We start from the raw sequence: 22952 nt of genomic DNA on the forward strand, positions 1-22952 counted from the left end.
AACTACTCTAGAAAAAAGTGGTTTTGTATATAGATTTAAATCAGAAAGGAAGCCACTTCAAATGGCCTTATCAAAAAGCTTTACACTGCCTGAAAAATGTAAAAACCATTACAGAGCTCTGAGAGAGATTCTAATATTAATCAGACAGTTTTTCTTTAAAACTGTTTGGAAGTAGTCTATTTATCCTAGAAACTGACATGGGTTACTCCTGGCCTCATATTGCTAGTGGTGCCAGTAGCTTGACCAAATGTCAATCCCTGTATTGTACTTTCAAGTTTACTTTCATGAAAGAAAACAAAAAGAAACCCAAAAAGTGAGACACATTTAAAAACAAAAGGAACAAAAAAAAAAAAAGAAAAAAAACAAAACAAAAAAACAAAAAAAAAAAAAAAAAGATTTTGCCACAGGTTTTCATTTTAAATCTATTTTTTTCTGGTTTTCTTTCTAAAAGATTTCAGTCTTATGTATGAATACTGCAAAGCTTTCACATTAAATTGATTATTATTTTTTAATTTCCTGCCCACCCCCTCCCCCTTTCCAAAATTCAAAAGCTCAAAACGAGGTCACATGCAAAAAATTCCAAAAAGGTCAAGCTAGGTTCAAACGTCAGTAGGAGAGGACCAGGTTATGATCAGGTGAGCTCAGAAAGACACCAGAAACAATAACGGGACGATGAGACGTTTTTGGGGGTTTGTTTTTGACGCCACGGAGACATGCTAGGCAAACGATGAGCTAACAGGCATGGAGATGTTCTAGGGGAGAAAACAGGGGAGAGGAGAGAGTTACACATAGGGGTCCGGAGCTGCTGAAGAATCATTTCAACCATGGGCACAAGAAACAACACCAACAAGAACAACACTACCACCACCACCACCACCACCAACAAGTACAAACAACAACAACAGGAACAACAATGCAAATCACCAGGTTATAACGGGAGCTAGGATTCACATTAGAATTTGCATTTAAAAACACACGTAAACATCTGGAGAGGAAAAAATGGGAAAAAAAGCACACGCCGTGTAGTACATACAACACGCACGCAACGCCACGCTACGCCACGCACAGCACCCAAAGCAATCCATCGGAAAGGAGCCTCTGTGGGAAGGCAGCGAGATGGATGGCATTTTGGCAGAAAACCAGTGAGATCGTGGAGCGACAAACGGACGGACGGACGGAAGGGGGCGATGGAAGGCTGTGCGGCTGAAGAGTCGCTACTGATGGAGAGAGCAGAAACGCACACAAAGCGGCACAGGAGAACGCGACAGGGACAGAAGTAAGAAGCGAGGCTTTGTGCAGCTCTGGAGCGCCGGGGTAGAGAGCAGGGGAAAGGGTCGCACGTCCTGCTGGCACGAGACACTTCCGACTTCTAGAAGACTACTTCACGAGTTTCTATCTAAGCCAGTGAGATCTGCTCTATAGGTACCCAATAAATTAACAGGCAATAAATAAAGTCCGTTTTCTGAGGCAGTAAAAATTTTTTTGTATAAAAATAGAACTGCTTTTTTTACAAATAAAATTTACAGGCCTGTGGCTTTCTGTACTGTAATTTTATCCTTCAAGAAGCATCAAGTATTTTCAGTTTCCCCCCCAATAACACTATTTTTGTAACATTAGACGGATTTAAAATGTATTGTTTTATGTCCTACACAATATCGCATTCCAACAAAGACCAATGTGATCTGACCAAGTAATGAATAGTTTTCAAATTTGTAAAATAAAAATAGTCCTAACACAAATAACTTCATGGTTGGCACATCTGCAGGGTTACATATTTGGGCTTTTGCTGCCATCGACTTTGGACAGATGAGTGCAGTTTTAACCCTTCACTCCCTGGGGCCAGTAGAAGGGAGAGAGGGGCTCAGAGAAGCAGTGGAAGTCCTAGACTGTCTCCAGAGCGTCAGGGTTAAAGTGCATCTCTCCATCTGAGCCATTTTAAGACATGTTCTTCAGGTGTCAGGTTCATGGAGATAAACATTGCATTGTAGTTTTTTGTTCCTCTTGTGCAACAAAATGTTAACAGCAAGTAAAAAAACAAAAAAAACAAAAAAACAAAAACAAACAAAAAACTGTACTGTTCAGACAACTCGAAGGCTACCATTACTCATCTGTTGCAAGCCGCATGAAAAAATAGAAAGAATGGTGGGAATGGAAGCGGTCGTGAAAAAATTAAGGAAATCGTATTAATCCTAATCACTGCTCAGAAGTAAATGAGACAGTGTCTCCCTCTGGTGGTGAAACATTGTCACACAACACCCAACCCCCCCAACCCTCCACCCACCCATCCCCAGTCCCCAGTCTCCAGTGAGGCGGCCTTGGCTTGTTGAGGACTTACCCTAGCAGTGCTAACATGAGCGGCAAAGGCCCTAGCGCTAACATCAGTACGGTTTGCTGTCGTTCTTGGAGCGCTTCAGCTGCACCTTCAGTCGCTTCATGCCGATCTGGAAGCCATTCATGGCCTGGATGGCCGCCTGTGCCGACACAGGATTGTCATAGCTGACGAAGCCTGTGGAGAGGTGTGGGAGAGGCAGACAGACAGTGGCTGGTTGAGGCACAGACAGAGCACAGTGAAATGACAAAAAGAGCACAAAAATGTAACATGTGGTTGTTAAGTGCTAGTTTAACAATCAAAACACACACAGACACACACAACTGAAACCGCTAGTCCCATGAGGGGTCGCGGGGAGCCGGAGCCTAACCCAGCAACACAGGGCACAAGGCTGGAGGGGATACACCCAGGATGGGACGCCAGTCCATTACAAAACACCCCAAGCGGGACTTGAACCCCAGACCCACTGCACTGCAGGACCCGGTCAAACCCACTGTGCCACTGCACCCTCCTCACAAGCAAAACAATCAAGAAAAATTAACTGTGGGACAGCAGGTGGCTTCATAATCCGAGCTGCTGCCTTGCACTCAAAGAATCCAGGTTCTAATCCCACTTCCCGCTGTAGTACCCCTGATCAAGGTACTTACCCTGAACCAATACAGTAAAAATGGCCCTGCTGTATAAATGGGGAAATCAATGCTTTGGTGAGGAGCATCCAGTTAATTAATTACCAAAATAAAACTCACCCCCCATGACATTTTACACTGAAAGCCAGTTAACTCAAACTAGGGTCACTACATGATCATATTTTGGTAGCTCTCCCCCACCCACAGATGAACGGTTAAAATCAGACCATTTCTAAGCTAAAATACACAAGGAAAGCCACCCTGAGGAGGGAAAGCATCTTTTATTTACAAAATGAAGCACGTCAGAGCTCAGAAACAATTTGAATCACATACACAGTGAATCCTTTCATCTGAAGCCTAATTTTCAGGGATTAGACCCATTTTGTGGCTGACAACATAGCAAAAACTCCCAGACTGTAGTTGGCAACTAAGAGGTCTGCATCCCGGGTTTGACATCACTTAGCACAACATTAATCTGTTTTCACTGAATATGTACAGCTGTCCAGAGAGACATGTAAAACAGGTAATCAAACATTAATCAGCGGGGCTTACAGATTTTATTTGCAGTGGAGCAGAGGGGAGTGCACCACAAGGATTAATACTGTACTGTGGGCTGGAAAAATAGACAGACTGGAGATTTAGCTCCACGTCGACAACTGGCACCTCGTCATATCTGTCATTTCTCAAATTCATCTGACGTTTAGAGTGTTGCTGAGCTCAACACCCCTTGTCACTTCATCTTCTGTCATCTAAGGTTTTGAATTTCAGTTCCCACACACTCCCTCTGTGACGCTTTCACATGTGATTTGCCTATTTGTGGAAACATATCGTACATACCAAAGCACTTGCTCAGATTGGTCTGTTTGTCGATGAAGACTTTGGCGGAGACCACGTTTCCGAAAGGCATGAACATTTGGAGGATATCCTGATCCCCAAACTCCTGGGGCAGGTGGTAGATGAAGAGGTTGGCACCCTCTGGACCTGGAGGCAAATAGAGGAAGGGACAATTTTGCTGTCAGGCAGTGAAGCACTGTGTCCAGCAGAGGGAGTCAAAGGCAGGGACAAAACTGGGCCTTAGAAGGAGGATGCTACAGGGGACAGTCAGAATATTCAGAGGTGGGGGATGGAAAAGGTGAGAGGAGGCAGGCAGGAAAGGCAAGGGGCAAAAAGGGAGTTATATATAAGAAATGTGAGCCAAAAGTTTCCCAGAAAAGTGCACCTGGGCCATGGTGTTTGGCCCAAGAGGGTACTGGTGACTCACCCTCCTTCTGGCTACCAGCAGCACCCTGCTGCTGCAGAAGGGACTGACTGTAGAGCGTGGGCAGGGCAGCGGCGGCGTACTGCTGGATCCCTGAGTAGGCCTGGCTCAGGGCGTCCATGGAGCCGGCCGAGCCGTTGGCCAGCCCTGCGGCCCCCAGACCCCCGTTCAGGGCCGCCATACCTGAGAGCATTTGAGCAACTTTACATAAAACCCAACAATAAAGAAAGAAGATTGAACTTATTCATCAGCGCTTCACCCAAGATCCTGTTCCAGACACACGCAGAGACGAACACGCTCACCATAACAGGCACCGAGACGCAGACAGCCACAAAACACGAAAACACCACACATGTCCACACGCACAACAGAAAACAGAACAGAGACCCACAAGCATACACACAAAACAAAAAGGCTAATGGAGAGCACGGATCACCAAACGGCAGAGCGTAGCCACCATGACACCCCCACTGTGGCAGTTATGGATGTGGCATGACACACATGTGCTGAAGCAACCGCTGCTTTGCCACAACACCATTGACACAGACACGCCCAAAGCTTTGTCACCACCAGTTAAAGCTGCACAACAAACAACGTTTCTAATCAGAGAGATTATGGGGATTAAACGACAATTACTGTCTTCCACGAGATTGCTGCCTCTTCCATGCTGTGAAACTGGGTACAACGATGAGATTAAACTGACACTCTCCGTGTGGATTTATCGGTAACAGCTGACGTCTACCACGGAGGCAAATAAGTGCTCGGCTTTGGCCAAAAACACACACAGTAATGGCCGTGGACAGAGCAGGGCACTGCTAATGTATTCAGCAATTGCAGCCGTGACCTTTCCCTATTTAATTACACGGTGGATGTGCTTAAAATTACAAGCAAACTGGGATGTGGAAGATTAAATTTTAAAAAGCATATATTAATCGACCATCCCATTTACAGGCCAGGTGATTGATAAGAACCAACGTGGTGACTAGAGTAGCTGGAAAAGCTCTTTTGTCATTTACCATGAAACAGACTAATTTAACAAGCTCTCCATAATCGGGAAATGGGCAAGAACTCTTGACTGAACGCATCCTGTTCTCATCCCGCTACCTTAATGCGGCTCATCCGTGCACAGCTGGACCTTGAGTGACCGGATACTGGAATGACCGACAGTCCAGTGCACCACAATATTTATATATGCATTTCCCCCAGAATTTACAGGAAAAAAAAAAAGCAAAAACATGGCTGGTTAATTTGGGTTGGTAAAGGCCAAATAATGAAGAAAAAAAAATTACTGAAATATTACCACTGACTTTTAAGCATATAGCTCTCAATACATGATTTTTTTTTTTTTTTTTTTTTTTTTTTTTAGGAAATGCAGAATTACAAGGAGTGATTGTATTTTTTGCATCAGCTTCCTTTCTCTCATGAAGATGACCAATAATCTTTCTTCACAGTGGTAGAGTACTGGAGAAAATGAAACAACTTGTTTACAAAGATTTGCAAGTGTGCAACTTGAATTATGCAACACAAAACATATTACAATTTGTTAATGTGTTGAAATTAAACATTTCATTAACATTTTATCTCAATATTATATCAAAATGATTTAATAAATCAAGCATTTAACACATCGGACCGAGCTGTCAATTGCACAACCAGAACTCCCCTCTGTCCATTAGTCTAGTCATGTGAGGATGAACTGCAATACTGTCTAACAATGCTGCCAGTACAGTGTTATAACCTTGTTTTCTATCCACATCTCTTGACGATACTATACTGTTTGACCTCTGACCTCTAACTGAAGCTCTTCCACAGGAAGGCTGCAGCTTCAACAGCATTTTAGCCACCCCCCCCCAAAAAGTTCTTCAAAACCCAAGCAGCACCGACAGACAGCACAAACAAAGCCAAGACAAGCAGCAGCCCCCCATCTCAGAGAGACTGCAGTGCGGCCACTGTACTCACACTTACGCAGAATGGTGCCTCACCTGGGACAGGGGCAGAGTGAGACGGATCATCCTAGCTGCCCCATACACCTCTGTGCAACCTGCTTCTATTGCTGGTGGCTGTCTGTGAATCTAAGTGATGTTGAAGGGACCCTAAATCAAACATGTGTGTTTAATCATCCTTCACTTGGGCGGTAGAGTGTGAGAGAGCCACTAGGTATGCAAGCAGGTGGTTCTCCATCTCAGACAAGATGGAACTGAACTGACGGTCGGTAAGGCATCAGCTGCCTGCTCTAGGTGTCAAGCTTAGTTTAAAGTGGGCACTCTTCAGACAGGTCACAATGGAAAGACATCTATGCATTTACCAAGAGCCTGTTTTTAACTCAGTCTTCTCATAAGACTCACCACTGTGTCACAATCAACTCAGCTTTAAAAATAGACATCTCTCAATTTATTCACGAGTTAGGTTCTGTAAAAATCTCAGGAAAAAAAGATAATGAATTAAACATTTGTTGCAAGACTTACTGATTCCATTTTTTGTGAACCACTTATGCTATGTTGCACCCCTCCTCCGGTGCCTATTTTGGAAATTCTAGGAGTGAGGCAATGGATAGGACACCAATTCATCTTAAGACTTATTACATTATCTTTTATTAGCTTGAAAGAACATGTATAACACTTGGCAGCATCTGGTCAATTAAAATTTTTTATCATCTCTATGTCCATAAAATGCACCTTAACAGAGATGTCTCTCTCCGGTTAGGTTCTGTAAAAACCTTACATATAGATACAATAACTTTAACAAAAAACTAAGTCAAAGACGTGTTCTTAATTTAACAACTTCACGTTACATTAAAATTAATATAAAATGACAAATTAAGAACACATCTCCACAAATTCCTGTTTAAGGTTGCATGTTGACTGATTTATCCCATAACCATGTCACTTAATTTTTCACCATCAACACTCAAACAACAAACGCAACCTGAACACAATGCAGAAGCGAACTGAATTAATCCTGTCTTACTTGGGTACATTTTACCATTAATTCACGGCTGGATGTATAAACAGAGGTGATGTTTGCTCAGCCACAAAGAATTTTTAAATAGACAAGATAGAAAAATACAGTAATAACTAAACAAACAGAAGACTGTTAGTATCTCCAAAAACTCATAACGTGAACATTTGTAATGTGAGGACCTAGTGTATTCTCTTGGAATGCTGTTTACTGTATAAGTATTGCTTTGTTTGAAAGAGGCACGCTGCAGTCTTGATGCGTTTGGCTCTGAGGTGTGGGGCCGGGTGCCTTTCTGAGATGGGGCCATGATGAAAGCGAGCCTGGCCATGAGTCACATGACGCATGTGGGTGGGGCCTCAGCAGATGAACGGTGAATACTCACTGTTGACGCTACCTGCTAGTGCATTAATGTTGTTGAGCCCCACTGTGGCGCCAGCAAGCCCCTGCAGGGTGCCCAGCGAGGTCAGCGAGTTCATAGCTGCTCCTGCGTTGGAGTTGGCTGTCGTGCCGGCTGCTGGAGGGTCAAGGTTGTGGGGGTTTGGGCGGGTGGGGACAGAGACAGAGATGCAAAGAAGTCATAAACCAAACGGCACAGAGCTGTGAAGGTGATGGTGAAGTGACCATGGAGCACAATGAGGACATACATGTTGAGCTGTGATTTTTCCTCCTCAATTCATTCTTTATAATTCTACACCCCGTTCAGCCCCCTGCAGTGCCTGAAGGCCTGATGTAAACCAATCAACCAACCAACCACAGGAAGCAATCAGTTCAGTCATCATGCAGAAGTTCCCACTCCCCTCTTTCAGTGGGGCTACATCAGTTTTAGTGAAGAGTGTGAACAACAAACTCAGCATAGCTCCTGGTCAAGGCCATGGTGACATCAAACCTCGACTACTGCAACTCCTTTCTGCATGGTCTTCTGGCCTCTGCCATGAAGGCTCTATAGCTGACCCAGAATACTGCAATATGAGTTGTTGTTTCACCTGCCAAAGAACTGTCATGTGTCTCTCTACACTGGCTTCCTGTAGCTGCCAGTCCAGCACTGTGGTCACGGCCTACAAGACCATCAAAAGGATCTGCTCTACGATACCTATTGGAGCTCATCATTCCCTCCAGCGCAGCAGGAACACTGTGCTCCTAAACAACTAGATACTTGGTGACCCCACTCAAAATCAAAAGTCTGAAAATTCTACATTTTGGTTCTGAAATACTTGAATCCCTTTAAACATTCAAGAAGGGTCTCGAACCCATGTGTTTTAAATTTAATTCTCTTATGATCTCCTAACAGCTCCACAAACTTGCATCTCACTATCTGCCACCATCACTTTTTTATTTCCCATCAATTCTATATGCAGCTACTTGTATAACAGGTGCTGGCAAAAACTTTGGCATTGGATTGACTGGCTATACTTTCACAATGTATTCAAAAGTCTTTGCCTGTAGTGAAACACCCTTTTGTTTACTACAAGCTGCTTCTAGAAGCATCTGCTAATCAAATAAAAATAACTGCGAGAGTGGGCAAGTTTTGAGCCATAACCTGGGCAGTCTTCGCACAGATTTACATTACAAAGAGTAATGTAAATACTTAACAGCACGTGGAAACATCACCTCCACCTTGCTGCTGATTCTGCACTTAGTAGTAGGAGACTCGCTACTTTCAAGTGCAGACAAACTGGAGGGCAGAGACTAGCAAAAACAAGAGGACAGAAACTTCCCAGATGTTATAATTCTCAACATCACGGTAAAAAAAACATTTAATGTAGACTGTTTATGGGCAAAAAGTATAAAATGTCAGCAAAAGAGAATAAAAAGCAAATAAACCATGATTTTTGTCAAAGACGTTTGCGCAGACACAAGGAGGAGCTTTGATGGTGGTGTCCCCCAAAGCTCTTCACAGACCTGAGAGGATCAGGCAACCTGCATAGGGTTTGAGAGCTGGAGACTTTATCAACAACTTCATCAATAGAGGTGTGAAAAAAGTAGCTCAATGAAGCACAACTGTACACTGCAGCAAGCAGGGTAGCTTTGATCAGATCATCCACAGAACAAGACATAGAGAAAACAGGCAGGCACACGCGCACACACACAAACAAGGATGTTCATGCACACAAGGTTCTCAGTCGTTACCTAATGCACAGCATGATCCAAGCCAGGTCCACTGAATTTCCCGCATACAGTCAAAGCACCATCTAGCAATCTTTATCAATATGATAAAGATATAATAACAATAGTCAGTTTGTTTATGTTATGACCTGCCCTGTACTGTGCCTCTACAACGATTGTCCTCGTTCAGCAAACTCATAAGCCACAGTAGAGATCTCTGCCATTCTGTAAACATTATAGATCAGACAGCCTCCCCTCCCCAGATATGGCTGCACCTAAAGAGCTGATCCAAGCTCTGCCTCCCAGTGACTCTGCACTCTGCTCACTTTCATGCATGCAGAGAGCTCATGCTTAGCACATGATACAGAGGTGATCAGTCCCTGCATGTCAACACAGCCAGAGCAGCACATGTAACATGTATGTGAGTGTATGTGTGCAAGACAGTTGTAAGAAAGGAGTGTGAACAATGGATTTACTGACAAATGTGAAGCACCTGAATGCACTGGCACACAGGATCATACGAGAACAGATATCAACTCCAGCAAATAGTTAGGCAGCATTTTTGTTCCAGTTTACCAAGGGATTTGAACACATGCAAACAACAGATCTTGCTTAGTGATAGAACAGAAGATCTGTAGCTTTGGGGAACCACTGCGATTAGATGAAGCTCAAGATTGGTCATTTTGGTGCGCCCATTGCCCTTTTCAAGTTCTTGGATGTTTTGATCCAGCCTGCCCCAAGAGAGACCCTGCTGTTTGAGCTCCTCACCTCTCACCGGCTTGTAAGAAGCATCAAAGTGCAAGCTGAATCTGGTCTGGAGAAGCAGGCTTCCAGAAACTCTACTTGTCTACATCTACAACTGGACTGGACCAAAACCTTCATTGTGCCCCAATCAAAGGTACGTGGTGTTTTCTCAGTGAGCTGAAAAAAGGTGATAGAGGATTGTGGTGGAAGTTTCTGGAAGTCTGGTTCTCCAGACTAAATTCAGTGTGTGGGCACACTGATCTATAAGCAGCCTATGAGACAATGAAAGGAGAGCTCACACAATAGAGTCTCAGCCCAGATGGACAGGTTCAACATAACTAGAAACCCAAAAAGGCCAACAGCCAAGGTCCCTTTGATGTCACTGATTGGTAATGAAGCGTTTGCACCAAAAATGCTAACCCCTGCATTCACCTAGTAATCAAACATATATCACTATTTCTACATCACATAGCATGTTTGAAGAGAGCGTTAAAAGGACAACCGACATGAGGAAGAATGTGCAGACACATTCCTTGACAAACATGCAAACAGGATGATCAAAGAATGATGACACGTAAAAATCCCAGTGAAGTCGTGCAGTAAACCAATGAAAACAAATCCCGCTAGAGAAGGTGGCCAATGGCTAATGAGAACAGTGAGAGGGGACGCTATGGTGCGTGGTGCCGGAGGTGGGCTCACTGCACACAATGGGATGAGTAACAAACAGATGGGCTACCCACCACCTCCCTCCCCAGGACTGGGCACCACGGGCGCTTTACCTGGGCTGGCCAGCGCTCCAAGGGCACCCCCGCTGGAGGATAAGGGGTTTGCACTGGAGGGGCTGGCGGAGCTCTGGGCTGCCGCAGCAGCTGCTGCTAAGGCTGCCAGGTTCTGCAACTGCAGAGCACTGATACCTAAAAAGAGGAACCAGAGAGGGCTCGTCAAATTGGACCCGGGGCCGTCTCCTGCTACCTGGTTCTCACTCGGTCCACTGTGGGGAGGGGCTGCCTCAGCTCTTCATGTGATGGGTTGTGCAAACTCCCAGTCGTTAATGAGGACAGAGACCCTTTGCTTGGCCTTTAGCAACAGCACAAAAAGGGTGCTGTCATGACGGAGCAATGGGCAACCCATCGTCAAACCAGGACTGGGCGCACAAAACAAGTGGTGTGCTTTCATCATCGAGCGCCACATTTTTAGCAGCTCCACACTCATCACTTGTGGAAAATATGCCAGGCTATACCGTATCAGTTACCGGAGTACTCAATTTGGCCTGAAACTTCCAATGCATTGGAAATAAACACCCGTCTTTTGTACTGTAAATACATGATAAACCAGTGTTCATTTATTATGAAAAATGCTGGACTCGGACCTTAGACTCTTCTATGCTCACCCAACAACATCGTATTAAGACAAAATTATCATTGCGTTTCACACATTTTGTCCCAGTGCATTGCCAGCTGGGTCTCCTGGACCACTGAAACATCTGATGAACCTACAGCTATAGTCATTCAATTCCTGTGTGTATCAGTTCATGCAGAAATAGCAGATACTGACCCCTTCGTGGCCGAATCAAACCACTTAACGATGTTCAACAACCAACAAACCATCAGCAGATGTACTAATACAAACATCTGATGAAGAGGACTTAGTCAAATGTGCATCAAGTCCTGTATATACAACCAGAATGTATATATCATGTATATATACATATTTTATATATACATACACAAACAGACACACATGTATAAACATACACACACAGAGGGGAATAGAAATACAAATATGCCATAGGTCTGCATAACATATTTTAGTGCAGAGGAAAGCAGATCAAGATGTTGAGGACCAACACTGCAAACGTCATTGATAGGGTTACGGTATGAAACTGCACTGAACATTCAAGCCGAGCCCTCCGTAAGGAACCCTGGCAGTTCCAGAAGCAGATGTCTTGACATTTTGTGTGTCTACCCTTCCTTCTGGGATTATTCTAACAAGCGTTGCCTTGGACAGTGGTGGATTCAGACCAGAAGCAACAGTCAACTTGACCTCCCCAAATAACTCACCGATACGTTGACAAAATTCTGAAATGAAGGAAAATAAGACGGGAAGAAGAAAGCGCAAAGAAAAAACAGCAGCAGTATTTGATACATTTTCTGGAACACCCCTCATCCAGGGGCTTTCAAGAAGATGACCAGAAGGTCAGAATGGGCTCAATCGCAAAATAAAATAGGAAGTTATACAAAAGTAAAGTGTTCAACACTTGAAATGTCTCAAACTACTCTTGTGGTATATTTGCTTGTACATCCACAGTGTTCTGGTTCACAAATATTAATCCTACAGGGCCTGGATGTGCTTTAAATGAGCAGTACAAGGGACTTGTTACCCACTAGGGCCATTGCACAAAAAAAACTAAAATGTGCTTATTACAGACAACAGGTAACTTATTTCCTAGCTGACTCCCAATGTCACCTAAATATTCTCCAATCAGCCAGCTTTTGCAACTGTAAAGAGATGTGAACTGTTGAAAACAGCTGCTGTTAGCAACTCCTGTGCAACATGAGGTGCTTCTAATAACACAACTACGTCATCATTATTCCCACTTGCAGACATGTTGCACCTCTAAGGAGCGAGCATCTCTGCTTTGCTCAAGAACAATGTCACAATGGGAGATGGGCCTGCGCACCTCGGCAACTGCCTCTGTGTGGGTCTATTTAGAGGAAAGATGGTAGCGAGCGAACCAACCTCTGCTAATTGAACTCTTTGCAGCAAAAGGATAAGCCTGCTAAGGGACCCAGAACAGATGCCTGCGATTCAATTGCCTGCCAATCAAAGCTGGTTGCTGAGTGACAGATTGAGAAGTATGGTACTTGCACGTGACCGCTCTCCTCTTGTGCCACCACCTAAGCAGTGCTTAAATGATTGAGGATAAGATGGTGTTGACAGATGTCTCCTGTCCTTTCACTTTGGTCAAGACTTCAGGAGGTCTTCAAGCACCTTTTTGGAGGGGTTGCTCCACAGAAACAAAAAAAAAAAAAAAAAAAAAAACTTCCATATGTATAGCCCTTTTGTTGGTGTTACAAGTAAAAGTCCTTGTACAATTAAACCTTGCAATTTAACTCAATGCCTTCTTCCTGCCAGAGCCCCAAACCCCTCCATATATAAGAGACAAATATTTAACAATAGTAAACATTTACAGCCCTATCTACTGAAGTTGTTAGAGCAGCAGGAATATCCCTTCTATTCTGGGTTCACTAATCACAATAATAAAGGACAGCATTAATCTATGAAGGTACTCAACTTCATTACTCACTCTCAGACTTTGGTTGGGAGAGAGCAGAAATGTTTGCCAAGCCTGCTGGCAGGAATTCAGGAGAAATGTGCAATCCATTAGAATTCAATCGCTCCCATCTTGACGGAGAGTGACAAAAAAACAACCCAGGCAGAGCCAAGCCACACAAATGGGCCCGATACTTACAGGATCATTTTTAAACTATTGAAAAATGCAGATGACACTCAAAAGTCAGGAGGCCAAAGTAAAATAAATAAATAACTAAGGAATAAGCTTCATTTCAATGCGGTGTTATGATACAGCCCCCCATCGTATCCACTGGCAATTTGTCCAGACAGTTTCTATAAATGTTCTTCTCCCACACTTGCTGACAGGCAGCTAAACAGTATACAATTAGGAGCTGACAGTGCCAGGGCAGGCAGCTGCTGGGATGCCCAATGCTGCCGGGGCCTGAATGCTCCTGGGCATAAGCAGTGCTAATAACAGGAGCCTGCAGCCACAGATTCAGCCCCCAGCACCAGCTGTGGGCAAGAACACAGGCATTTAAATAAATTAAAAAAAAAATAAATAACCAACCAACCAGCCAACCTGGTTTCAGTCAGATGCAAGATCTGCATCTCACCACCAGCCTGGGCAGTGTGTGTGTGTGTGTGTGAGAGAGAGCGAGTGAGACTGTAAAGGTGTGTTTCTGCATATATGTTACACAGAGTCTGGGTATTGTGTCTGCATATTACTGTCAGGGTATAATAGAACCTGTGCTTCAGACTAATGGTACGTAAGTGGAAAAAGAAGCTTCTTGTAGCTGCATCTATCAAATTCAACACTCTGGTTACATCCTACAAGATGGTCAAGGATTTGCTCCTTAGTATATGCAGGAGCAGTTCATTCTCTACTCTCCAGAAAGAGTGCTACGCACATCCAACTCTCAATGCTTGACTCAAAAGAGGTCCAAAATCAAAAGTCTGTAGGCTTTGGCATCAATGAGGTGAAATTAGCTCCCTCTGTTCCTCAGAGCAACTGAACTCCTTTCAACATTCAAGAATGATTTGAAAATACATCTCTTTCAGACCAGCTTCTCTCCAGTTCTCCTATCAGTTCTATGTACAGTCACTACTGTAAGGTGTGCTGGCAAAAGCACCGATATTTGACAATTATGTACCTGTATGTAAAGTTTTTCACCTGCTGTGAAATGCACTTTTGTTTACACCAAGTTGTATGATGTTTTGGACAAAAGCATCTGCTGAGTGAATAAATATTAATGTAAACGTGGAACTGTGCCTTGCTATAATAGGAGCTGTCAATACTTCACCCATGTGTTGTGTGCCATCAAGCCAATGACTGTGTACCATGACTGGCAAGTTGTACCACAGTTCCTTCAACTGTAGAACCACCAACATTACTTTGTACCACACAATGAGTTGCTGGAGTCAAGCCAATACCCACAGCAAGAGTTAACTCTGCTTGTCTGCATGTATGGAACACCTCCCCATTGTTCGCTGGGTCAGCAACAGAAGTCCATCCACTCATGTAGACCTTCTTGCGTGACTTGCTCAACTTGCCAGTGAGAGAGTCATATGGTCCCATCGGTTTGTAAATGCACTGTTGGGATGGTGGTTATTTAATCTTAGTCTGGCATCACCTCTAAAATTCATGGAAGAACGCAAAGGCTAAGATGGAGGTGCTGAATACAACTCTTACAATGACACCAGCTTTCATTATGAGATCAAAGGGAGGCAGATCAATCTTGTTTCTGATTCCCATTTAGCTAACCAACTCTTCCAGCAAGTTTGCCTAAATAAGACACTGAACCTACGGCACTAGGTAGCTTATACAGCTTGTTCAAATGTTACCTAGTTTTGTAGCTAATCCTCAGAGCCACTAATTTTATTCTGATTGTCAAGAAACAAAGCTAATCACCACTTTCCCCTTGAGCATTAGTAATAAAGTGATGTAATGCTAGTTGGATAACCACAATGTCAATGTTAGCTGCTGCAAAAAGCCCAGGAAGCCAAAAGGAGCTCTTGCGAAAACCATAGCTTGACTTGTTAACATTCCACAGATAAACCATAGCTGGCAGCTGCAACAAAATCTGGAAATCTCAACAAAACCATAATTTTTCTTCAAATTTACATCTCATCTAGTTATGTGCCAAATAAAACAACATGTTATACAGTATATAGTTACCCCATGCACTAATACACTTTTCAAGCCTCTGAAATGAGATGACAATAACACAATGTGCCAGGTATGTTTCTGTATGGTAGCTTCATACTTGGTATCGGAGTGTTACAGGATGCGTGTGCGCTGTATTTATAGCCCACTTAATTGTGTATATTAGAAAATCACTGTCTTCCAAACCCAACCTCATTTTCAATTAAATATGGCAGCCATGCGGTTAAGGTCCACAGGTCACAGCTTTCCAGACAAGGCTCTTCATAACCACTCCAATTTCTCTCTACACACAACAATCCTCATAAATGCACAAAATCCCTATTTGTCGCCAGCAGTCACACACTGCAAGCACAAATTCACACATACATACGCACATTCCAAGCAGCTGCCTCTATGAAGCCACTTCATATCTTAATTCCTTAGTTACTGCCAGAACCTCCAATAGCACTCCTAATAATGTTTGCAAGGATAAGAGCATGAATGCTCAAGTCAAACTCAAGTGTTTATTTTGTTGTGGTATGAATCTGAAGTAGAAGAACCCAACACATGGTTGAGGGCTGAGAATAAAACAGTGGTATGCTCTGCTCTACGCAGATTGAACACACACTCTTCCCTTCATGTCCCAGCTTCCTACTGGTGTACTGTCTGGTCACAGGTGGGGCAGTCTAACCTCACTGGTTACTGTTCCAGTTTCAACTGAAAACTTACAAAAACATCTTCCCAAAAGCCCGTGTGGGGCAGTGTTGGGCAGCAAGAAGGTAGACGGTACTGTTTTACCAATCTTGCATTAACTTATCCTTGCAAATGGTTTTGGATGAACATGTAATTTAAATAAACATTAATAATAATTGCACTACTGGTTACAGTAAAATTTCAGCATCAAGTATGTTTTAATTGCTTTTCTCCAGCAGAGAGAAACTGACACAAATTTATAACAGTTTCCTATAATAAACTTCTACTTTGGAGTGAAGGACCATCAACTTACCTTTAAACTCAAGCCAGTGAAGTAACTTTTCATTCCCAAGAACACATCATCAGTGACAACAGACATCCTGTTTTAAATATTTTATGGAGGGACCTAAAAGCTGTTATTTGTTCTCGTCATGTTTAGCATGACAAACAGTTATCGAGTCAGGACCAAAGCTAGAAATTAAGTCAGAACCCGGGTGCAAGACGTTGACATGGCCCACAAAGTCGGATGGCAATGTTTGTACTGGGCTATGGTCCATTCACAATTGTGTGGCTGATAGTGAACTATACAGGTAGCGATTAATCATCACAGCATATTTAACCCTTTTATGTTTTCCATTTCATCAACTTCAGCATTTAAAATTTCCCGTAATATTCTGCTAATTAAAATTCTGAACTTATCAAACTGAAAGTCTGATAAAGCAAAAACTGCTTGACAGCTGAACTGAGGTACTGAGGAACACCACAGCTGACTTTTATATGCTCTGTACATAGCAAGAAAGTGGTAAGATATCCCTTGTCCTTGTGGCCCCATGCTGTCTCTCACTGTAACTGAGCAGATAACACTCTTCTGAGTTGTATCTTCATTCAATAGACCACATAATTCAAATTATGTTAAATCAACAGTGTAACTTAAGAACTTGCTATCATTTTAAGTTGTGTTAACCCAAATTGGTCTCAAATCAATAAGTAACTGTACGCTAATAGTGAAAAGATGTTTCTATTAAAAAAAGTGTTTTTCTGTAACTGCTTTTAAAATTTAGTAAAGTTCCAGTTAATGAGCAAATAATTTTTTAGTCACTGAAAAAACTGAGAACTATAAATCCTAAAAATACTGGATTATTATGTTCCATTTAATTGTCCAAATAAAGGGGGGATATTTTATTATCATAAATCCAGCTGCAACTGTTCACTACAATTTAATTTGGCTTAATGCAACTGTTCTCAACAAATGTGTTCAGTTTAATGTGATTTGAGGTGTACAGAGCATTCAGTCAAATCCTCAATCATGGCACCCCAACCCTAGTGGAAATACATTACCAGCCTCAGTTGTACTCTGAGTTCACCACAATTCAGCAAGTGTAACAACAGCAGTGACAGCGAGTGTGAAATATTAAAATAACTGCTAGGAAGGCAAGAAAATGTTATTTATGCATGCATGTGTATAATGAATACTTACACTGAATTTGCATGTTTGGGATATTAATAGATACGACCTTTTATTTAAAACTGCAAAACAAGTTCTTTGCCCCTCCTCTTATCTGCACTCAAAAGACAGCTGTGATTACACACAAAGAATTATCCTGGAGTCACACACACAGGCCAAGTGTAAATTCTGAAATATTGTATGGCTTTGCAAAATGGATATAGTGATATACTGACATACATACAAGACAGCAACACATCATTGAGCTGTCCTCCGCCTAGTTACTGTTCAACACATTACCTTGACCATTTCTTCATTTCAAACCTGTATGCCCGTCTAATCTACCAAAAGAAGAGGACAACAGAACGATACTGCAGCTGGGCTTTTGGGGCTCCGGGCAAAGTGTGTGCAGGACTCTCTACGTGAGTTAAGAGCTGGGCTCGCGGAGATGAGGGTACGAGATCGGACTCACCTGCCATCTGCTGAATGCCACTGAAGGCTCCTAAGTTACTGGAGGAGGTGGCTTGTTGGAGCAGCTGTGGAGTGAGAAAAAGAGTACCGGGTTAGCAACATCGTCATTTAAACAAGGTGAAAAGCTGGTGAATAGGAATGCATGCTGCATATATACTGTAACACCTACAGTGGGGTGTGTGCAAACACAAACATTGACCGATATCTTCAAAAGTAACGCAAGTGATCTTATGTTTTCCCAAGTCTTGACACCGTCACAGCAGGTGTGTGGAAGTGCGGCATTTCTTCACTGGCTACTTAAATGTGATGGCTTTTAAATTTAAGCCACAGTTGCTTCTTCAATGGGGGGGTGGAGTGCTTTGAGTCTTTGGACACTAGCTACTAGACCACCTGGTGCCACTGTACACAGTTCAACTACACTGAATGTCCCCATTTGGTGCCATAAAGCATTTGCACTTTTAACAGGTCTAAATCAGAACAGTACTGCAGTCAGTTGATCACTGTTAGTGCTACACTATGCTGATTTAGACCTGTTAAAAGTGCACATGCTTAATGGCACCAAATGGGGGCTATACTGCCTCCTCTGTATAAAAAAATAGCTTCATGAGAGATCAACAGGGCACTAAAAATTGCGTGTTGGTAAACATTAAAATAACATCAATATGTCTCTCTATTAAAGAGGCTTAACAGGCAGCAATATAGCTTAACTACAACACCAGTGGCAGAGAGTCGCTTTATTTGAACAGATTTCTGTACCACCAAAGAGCTGTGGGCTACGCAGTGGAGAGGAGAAGGTAGTTTGTGACAAAAGGGGTTCATGGGGGCAGAGCAGAGCTTAGGATGCAGCCTGACTGCACCACACTGGAGGGGCTGCAGTATGTAGAGAATGATACGATGACTGAGGTGGGGTTCCTTACTGCCAGATACTGGGGGGTCAGGCCACCTAGGCCTGTCAGGTTCCCCCAGGTGGTGGCGCTGTTGAGCTGCTGCATCTGCTGGGCGAGCTGCTGCTGCAGACGCCGCTGCTCCTTGTCTTTCTGTGTGTCGGCGAACTTCACCACGATGGGCGATGAGCAGCCCTGTGGGGTAGGGTGGGGAGTTGGGGGAGATGAGAAGGAGCCATCAGTTTATGGATACACAGTTCGGCACACGCACAGTAAAGAAGAGCGTGGAAGACACGGTGCCCCCTCTTGTAAAAGAGGACTTTCTCATTCCTACTTTGGGAGCTGTGTTTCTCTGAAGAGAGCCATTTCCTCAATTATCACGCTATTTCATCATCCCAGTATGAACCGGGAGAGCACAAGCAGCTCTGGCAGATGAGCATCAAAGCCTTTCGGTGTAGCTGAGCCATAGCGTAGTCCGAGCCACTCCGCAGCACTGCTTGGGTGCTATAAGCATACTGCATACTGTGCCAGGAAAGCGTTAACTGGGCACACCTCCCCACACTATGACAGGAGAGGTACAAAACACCAGTGTGTCAGCCTTTCGGTGATGGTGGTACACTGTCATGACTTAGAAGGGAAGGCACAACTACAGAGGCTGGTGTATATGACTGGGACTGGAGTGAGATATTGTGGTGAAATGTATAAGACAGAGTCAGGGGGTTAGGCTACTCAATTATTTAGAGCTGTACAATTTGGACTTTATCATGTCAGAACAGGTAAGCTGATCTTTAAGGGTACTACCTGGGCCCTTTAACTACAAGGGGAGAGTATTAACCAAACCACGCAACCAAATGCCCTTTTAGACTGCTCAAGAGTATGGAAACAGCCCACGTTGTTCCCTTATGTTACAGGGCATGTGATGTGAAGTGTTGCGCATATTTACATGCAACATACAAGTGAAGATTTAGGAGGATGTGAAAGTATGTCAGTTATCAGCACAGTGGTTAAAGTTGTTGCCGTTGGACACAAAGGTTTGAATCTCACCTCCAGCTGTAATAACCTTGAGCAAGGAACTTACCCTAAACTGCTCCAGTACAATTACCCAGCTGTATAAATGGGTGTATAACTAAATACCTTAACATTGGAAGTCACTTTGGAGAAAAGCGTCAGCTAAATGAGAAAATGTAAATATATGAATATAAAATGTAAGATATGACACAGGAGGAGGTATCCAGCATCATTTATCAGTTTTGTTAAGATTCTCTCACACACACAAACACACTTATCTAACACCACACCAAGTACTAGTCTGACTTCCAGCACTGTACATCTAGACTTATCAGCTCATGGAAACAATTTTGGCGCAGCCAGGCGAGTCGCTAACAATCATAGTTAGTGAATAAATGCAAATGCGCCCAACGCAGATGCTCCAGGAGTTTGGAAATCACAATAAATATATTTACTGCATGCAACACAAAGTAAGCTATGATGGTAGGTCCTCAGGTCAACCTAAACTCATTCCTAGAAAGAAAAAGCTTTACCTTAAGCAAATTAAGAGGTGAAAGCCAGAATGACATCATCGAACACACAACTGACAGGCACATGTAGTGTAATTAAAACAATGTTAGATCATGCCAACTGATCTATACCTGGATTATTAATATGCTTTTAAGCATTGTCTCAAATTTAGCATCACGCAGTTTAATGACTAAAAAACCTCCTTAACTGTTGGGTTGAGTCTGGAAATAAGCAGCTTCGAGATGTTTATGCATTTCTCAGTGCACTATTCTTTTTTGTCAAGTGAAAAGAATGAAAAAAATCAGATGTGTCAATCAGTTGGGTCTGTTTCTGTCTTCATACCCCAAGGAGATGGCCATCACTCTGTTAAATATCTCATTACTTTGCCTGACATTTCTCCAGATTGAAATGGTTACCTGTAGTACATCATCATATCTGTGGAGTGGCTGGCAGCATCCAGCTCCAGCAGACAGCATTACACGACAGTATTCAGTGATATACAAACCACCGGCAGTAAGTGGTACAAAGAGGTATTTCAGTAGTTTGAAACTGGTGATGGTGGTATACACTAGGTCTTCAACTTACAGACACAACTGCATCATGAAGCCTGTTAATACGTTGATTTGTTTGTAACTCCAACCACTAAATCACAGTGAAAAACCTAATAAAAGATGTCAATTCCTTCAGAGGTTAAGTTCTGTAAAAACCTCAGTTAAAGGTACAATTAAAGAAAAAAGTAAGACATTTCATTTTCACCCACTGGTCATCTACGCAGAGTAGCTATGTTCTAGAGCCTATCTAGAAAAAAAAAAAACATTTGTCTTTTATTGACTTGAAACAATATGTGAAACATTCATCAGCATCTGGCCACTTTGCCTTATTATCTGTAACCATTTAAAGTATAATAATAGAGATTAACCCCACTTTATTTGCTGGGGAGACTCAGACATATCTATCATAAACAATGTGCTGCAAGAATTAAAATTTTATTTATTTTTGTATCTTCAAAAATTCACAATGCAAACATTTGTAACAAAGACCCTGTATTATGTACAGTTTTAGTGGTGTGTCAGCTTTGCTAGTCTAAATCATACAATTTCTGTTGCAAACAGACATGACACAATGAAACCAAATCAATCAAACATGGATTCTGAGCAATATATAGGTCTTTTCTCATTGGTTTCTTAGGTACAACTCTCAGTTTGCTGCATACAGTGAAAGCCAGTGGAGGACTGGACAACCAAAACAATGACTCCTCTTCCAACAGTAAACACAGATTTCAGGTTGAACTCAGCTGTTTATTTCTGGATTCTCTCCAACATCTCCAAATTCATCTTGGCAATTCGAAATTAAAATCAGGTGAGCACAAAGGTTCTCTCAATGTGCCAGAAAGCATCAGTGTCTGTTAATTGAGGGATGCCACTCATCCCTGGCAGAGTTAGCCATATTCAAAAAACTCATGACTGTGGAAGGATTGGCCAGCACACGCCATGGGAGACTGGTACCTGTTCTGCTTTAGTCATGTGGACCTGTAGATCAGACACACACAACAAGAGGAGAACTGGACTGGATATATGTCTAACATCAGCTTTAACAGACAGATATTAAACTTGTCCAAGGTTAATTAAGTCTAACCTTAATCAACCATCAAAACAATCTTTAGAATTTTATCTGTGCAGTTTCAGGAACACAGATTGTGAAAAAGGGCAAGATAGCCACAAACCCTTCCCACCCATTCCATCACATGTTCCAATCCCTCCTTCTAGGCAGCGATACAGGGCCATCATGTCTCAAACAAGGCGCAAAAATAACTTTAAACCTCTATCAGTGTCAGTTATCAACATTTGAAGTGCCCACCATAATCCATAAAGACACTTGAATGAACGTTCAGATTCCACTGTCGGCATCCAGCACCTAAACTAACAGACTGCAGTTAAGACTTTTCACTGAAGCGTCACTGACCACACCTGTTTGTATTTGGCATTATGACCACCTCTTTCCACCTCTGCGCTCATTGTACTGAGATATATTCATTAACATCCCTGTAAATAATTTTACTATTTATATAGCATTATTGCATTATCTTCAAGCTTTGCTACTTTATTCTTACTCCATTATTTTTTTGCTGTTACATGTGTTTTAAAGAGCACTGAACACATCAAATTCCTTGCATGTGCTATGCTATTTTGATAGATGCAGTCTGAATAGTGAAAGTCAAGCTATAGATAGTTTTCACCACTCACTTTCAAAGGCAAAAAGATGTCATAATCTACCAAGTAGAACAAATAAAACACAACATTTGTGGGAAGCAGGAAGAAAGCTTCCAGAGAAAACAGGACTCAGTTCTTGTCTTGTGAAAATTACAGTTGAAACTGTGTGTCAAAATCTAGTCTGTCATTAATGAAGTCTGACAGCCACATGGCCCCACATCATGTCTCTCTCTGCAAAATGTAACTTGAGAAGATGGCTCTGCATAAAATCCAGCAA

At 42.7% G+C, this 22952-nt stretch overlaps 1 protein-coding gene across 11 annotated transcripts in view; it reads right to left on the minus strand.

Moving 5' to 3' along the window:
• Positions 1 to 405: 405 nt before the first annotated feature.
• LOC108926675 (CUGBP Elav-like family member 2) overlaps positions 406 to 22952 on the minus strand; it is a 140559-nt gene continuing 118012 nt past the window's right edge. For 5 of the 11 annotated variants that reach the window (XM_029251839.1, XM_029251836.1, XM_029251840.1 and 2 more), the window contains 7 exons: positions 18981 to 19142; positions 18065 to 18128; positions 10798 to 10932; positions 7554 to 7685; positions 4217 to 4396; positions 3793 to 3936; positions 406 to 2506 (listed from right to left, as the gene is read on the minus strand). In XM_029251839.1, coding sequence (XP_029107672.1) covers positions 2379 to 2506; positions 3793 to 3936; positions 4217 to 4396; positions 7554 to 7685; positions 10798 to 10932; positions 18065 to 18128; positions 18981 to 19142 — 945 coding nt within the window. In that variant the 3' untranslated portion in view covers positions 406 to 2378. The remainder of the gene's footprint in view (positions 2507 to 3792; positions 3937 to 4216; positions 4397 to 7553; positions 7686 to 10797; positions 10933 to 18064; positions 18129 to 18980; positions 19143 to 22952) is intronic. The other 6 variants (XM_029251837.1, XM_029251838.1, XM_029251845.1 and 3 more) reach the window with 6 other exon arrangements.

This window comes from Scleropages formosus, chromosome 5, assembly GCF_900964775.1.
Source record: "Scleropages formosus chromosome 5, fSclFor1.1, whole genome shotgun sequence".
Classification (NCBI taxonomy): Eukaryota; Metazoa; Chordata; class Actinopteri; order Osteoglossiformes; family Osteoglossidae; genus Scleropages; species Scleropages formosus.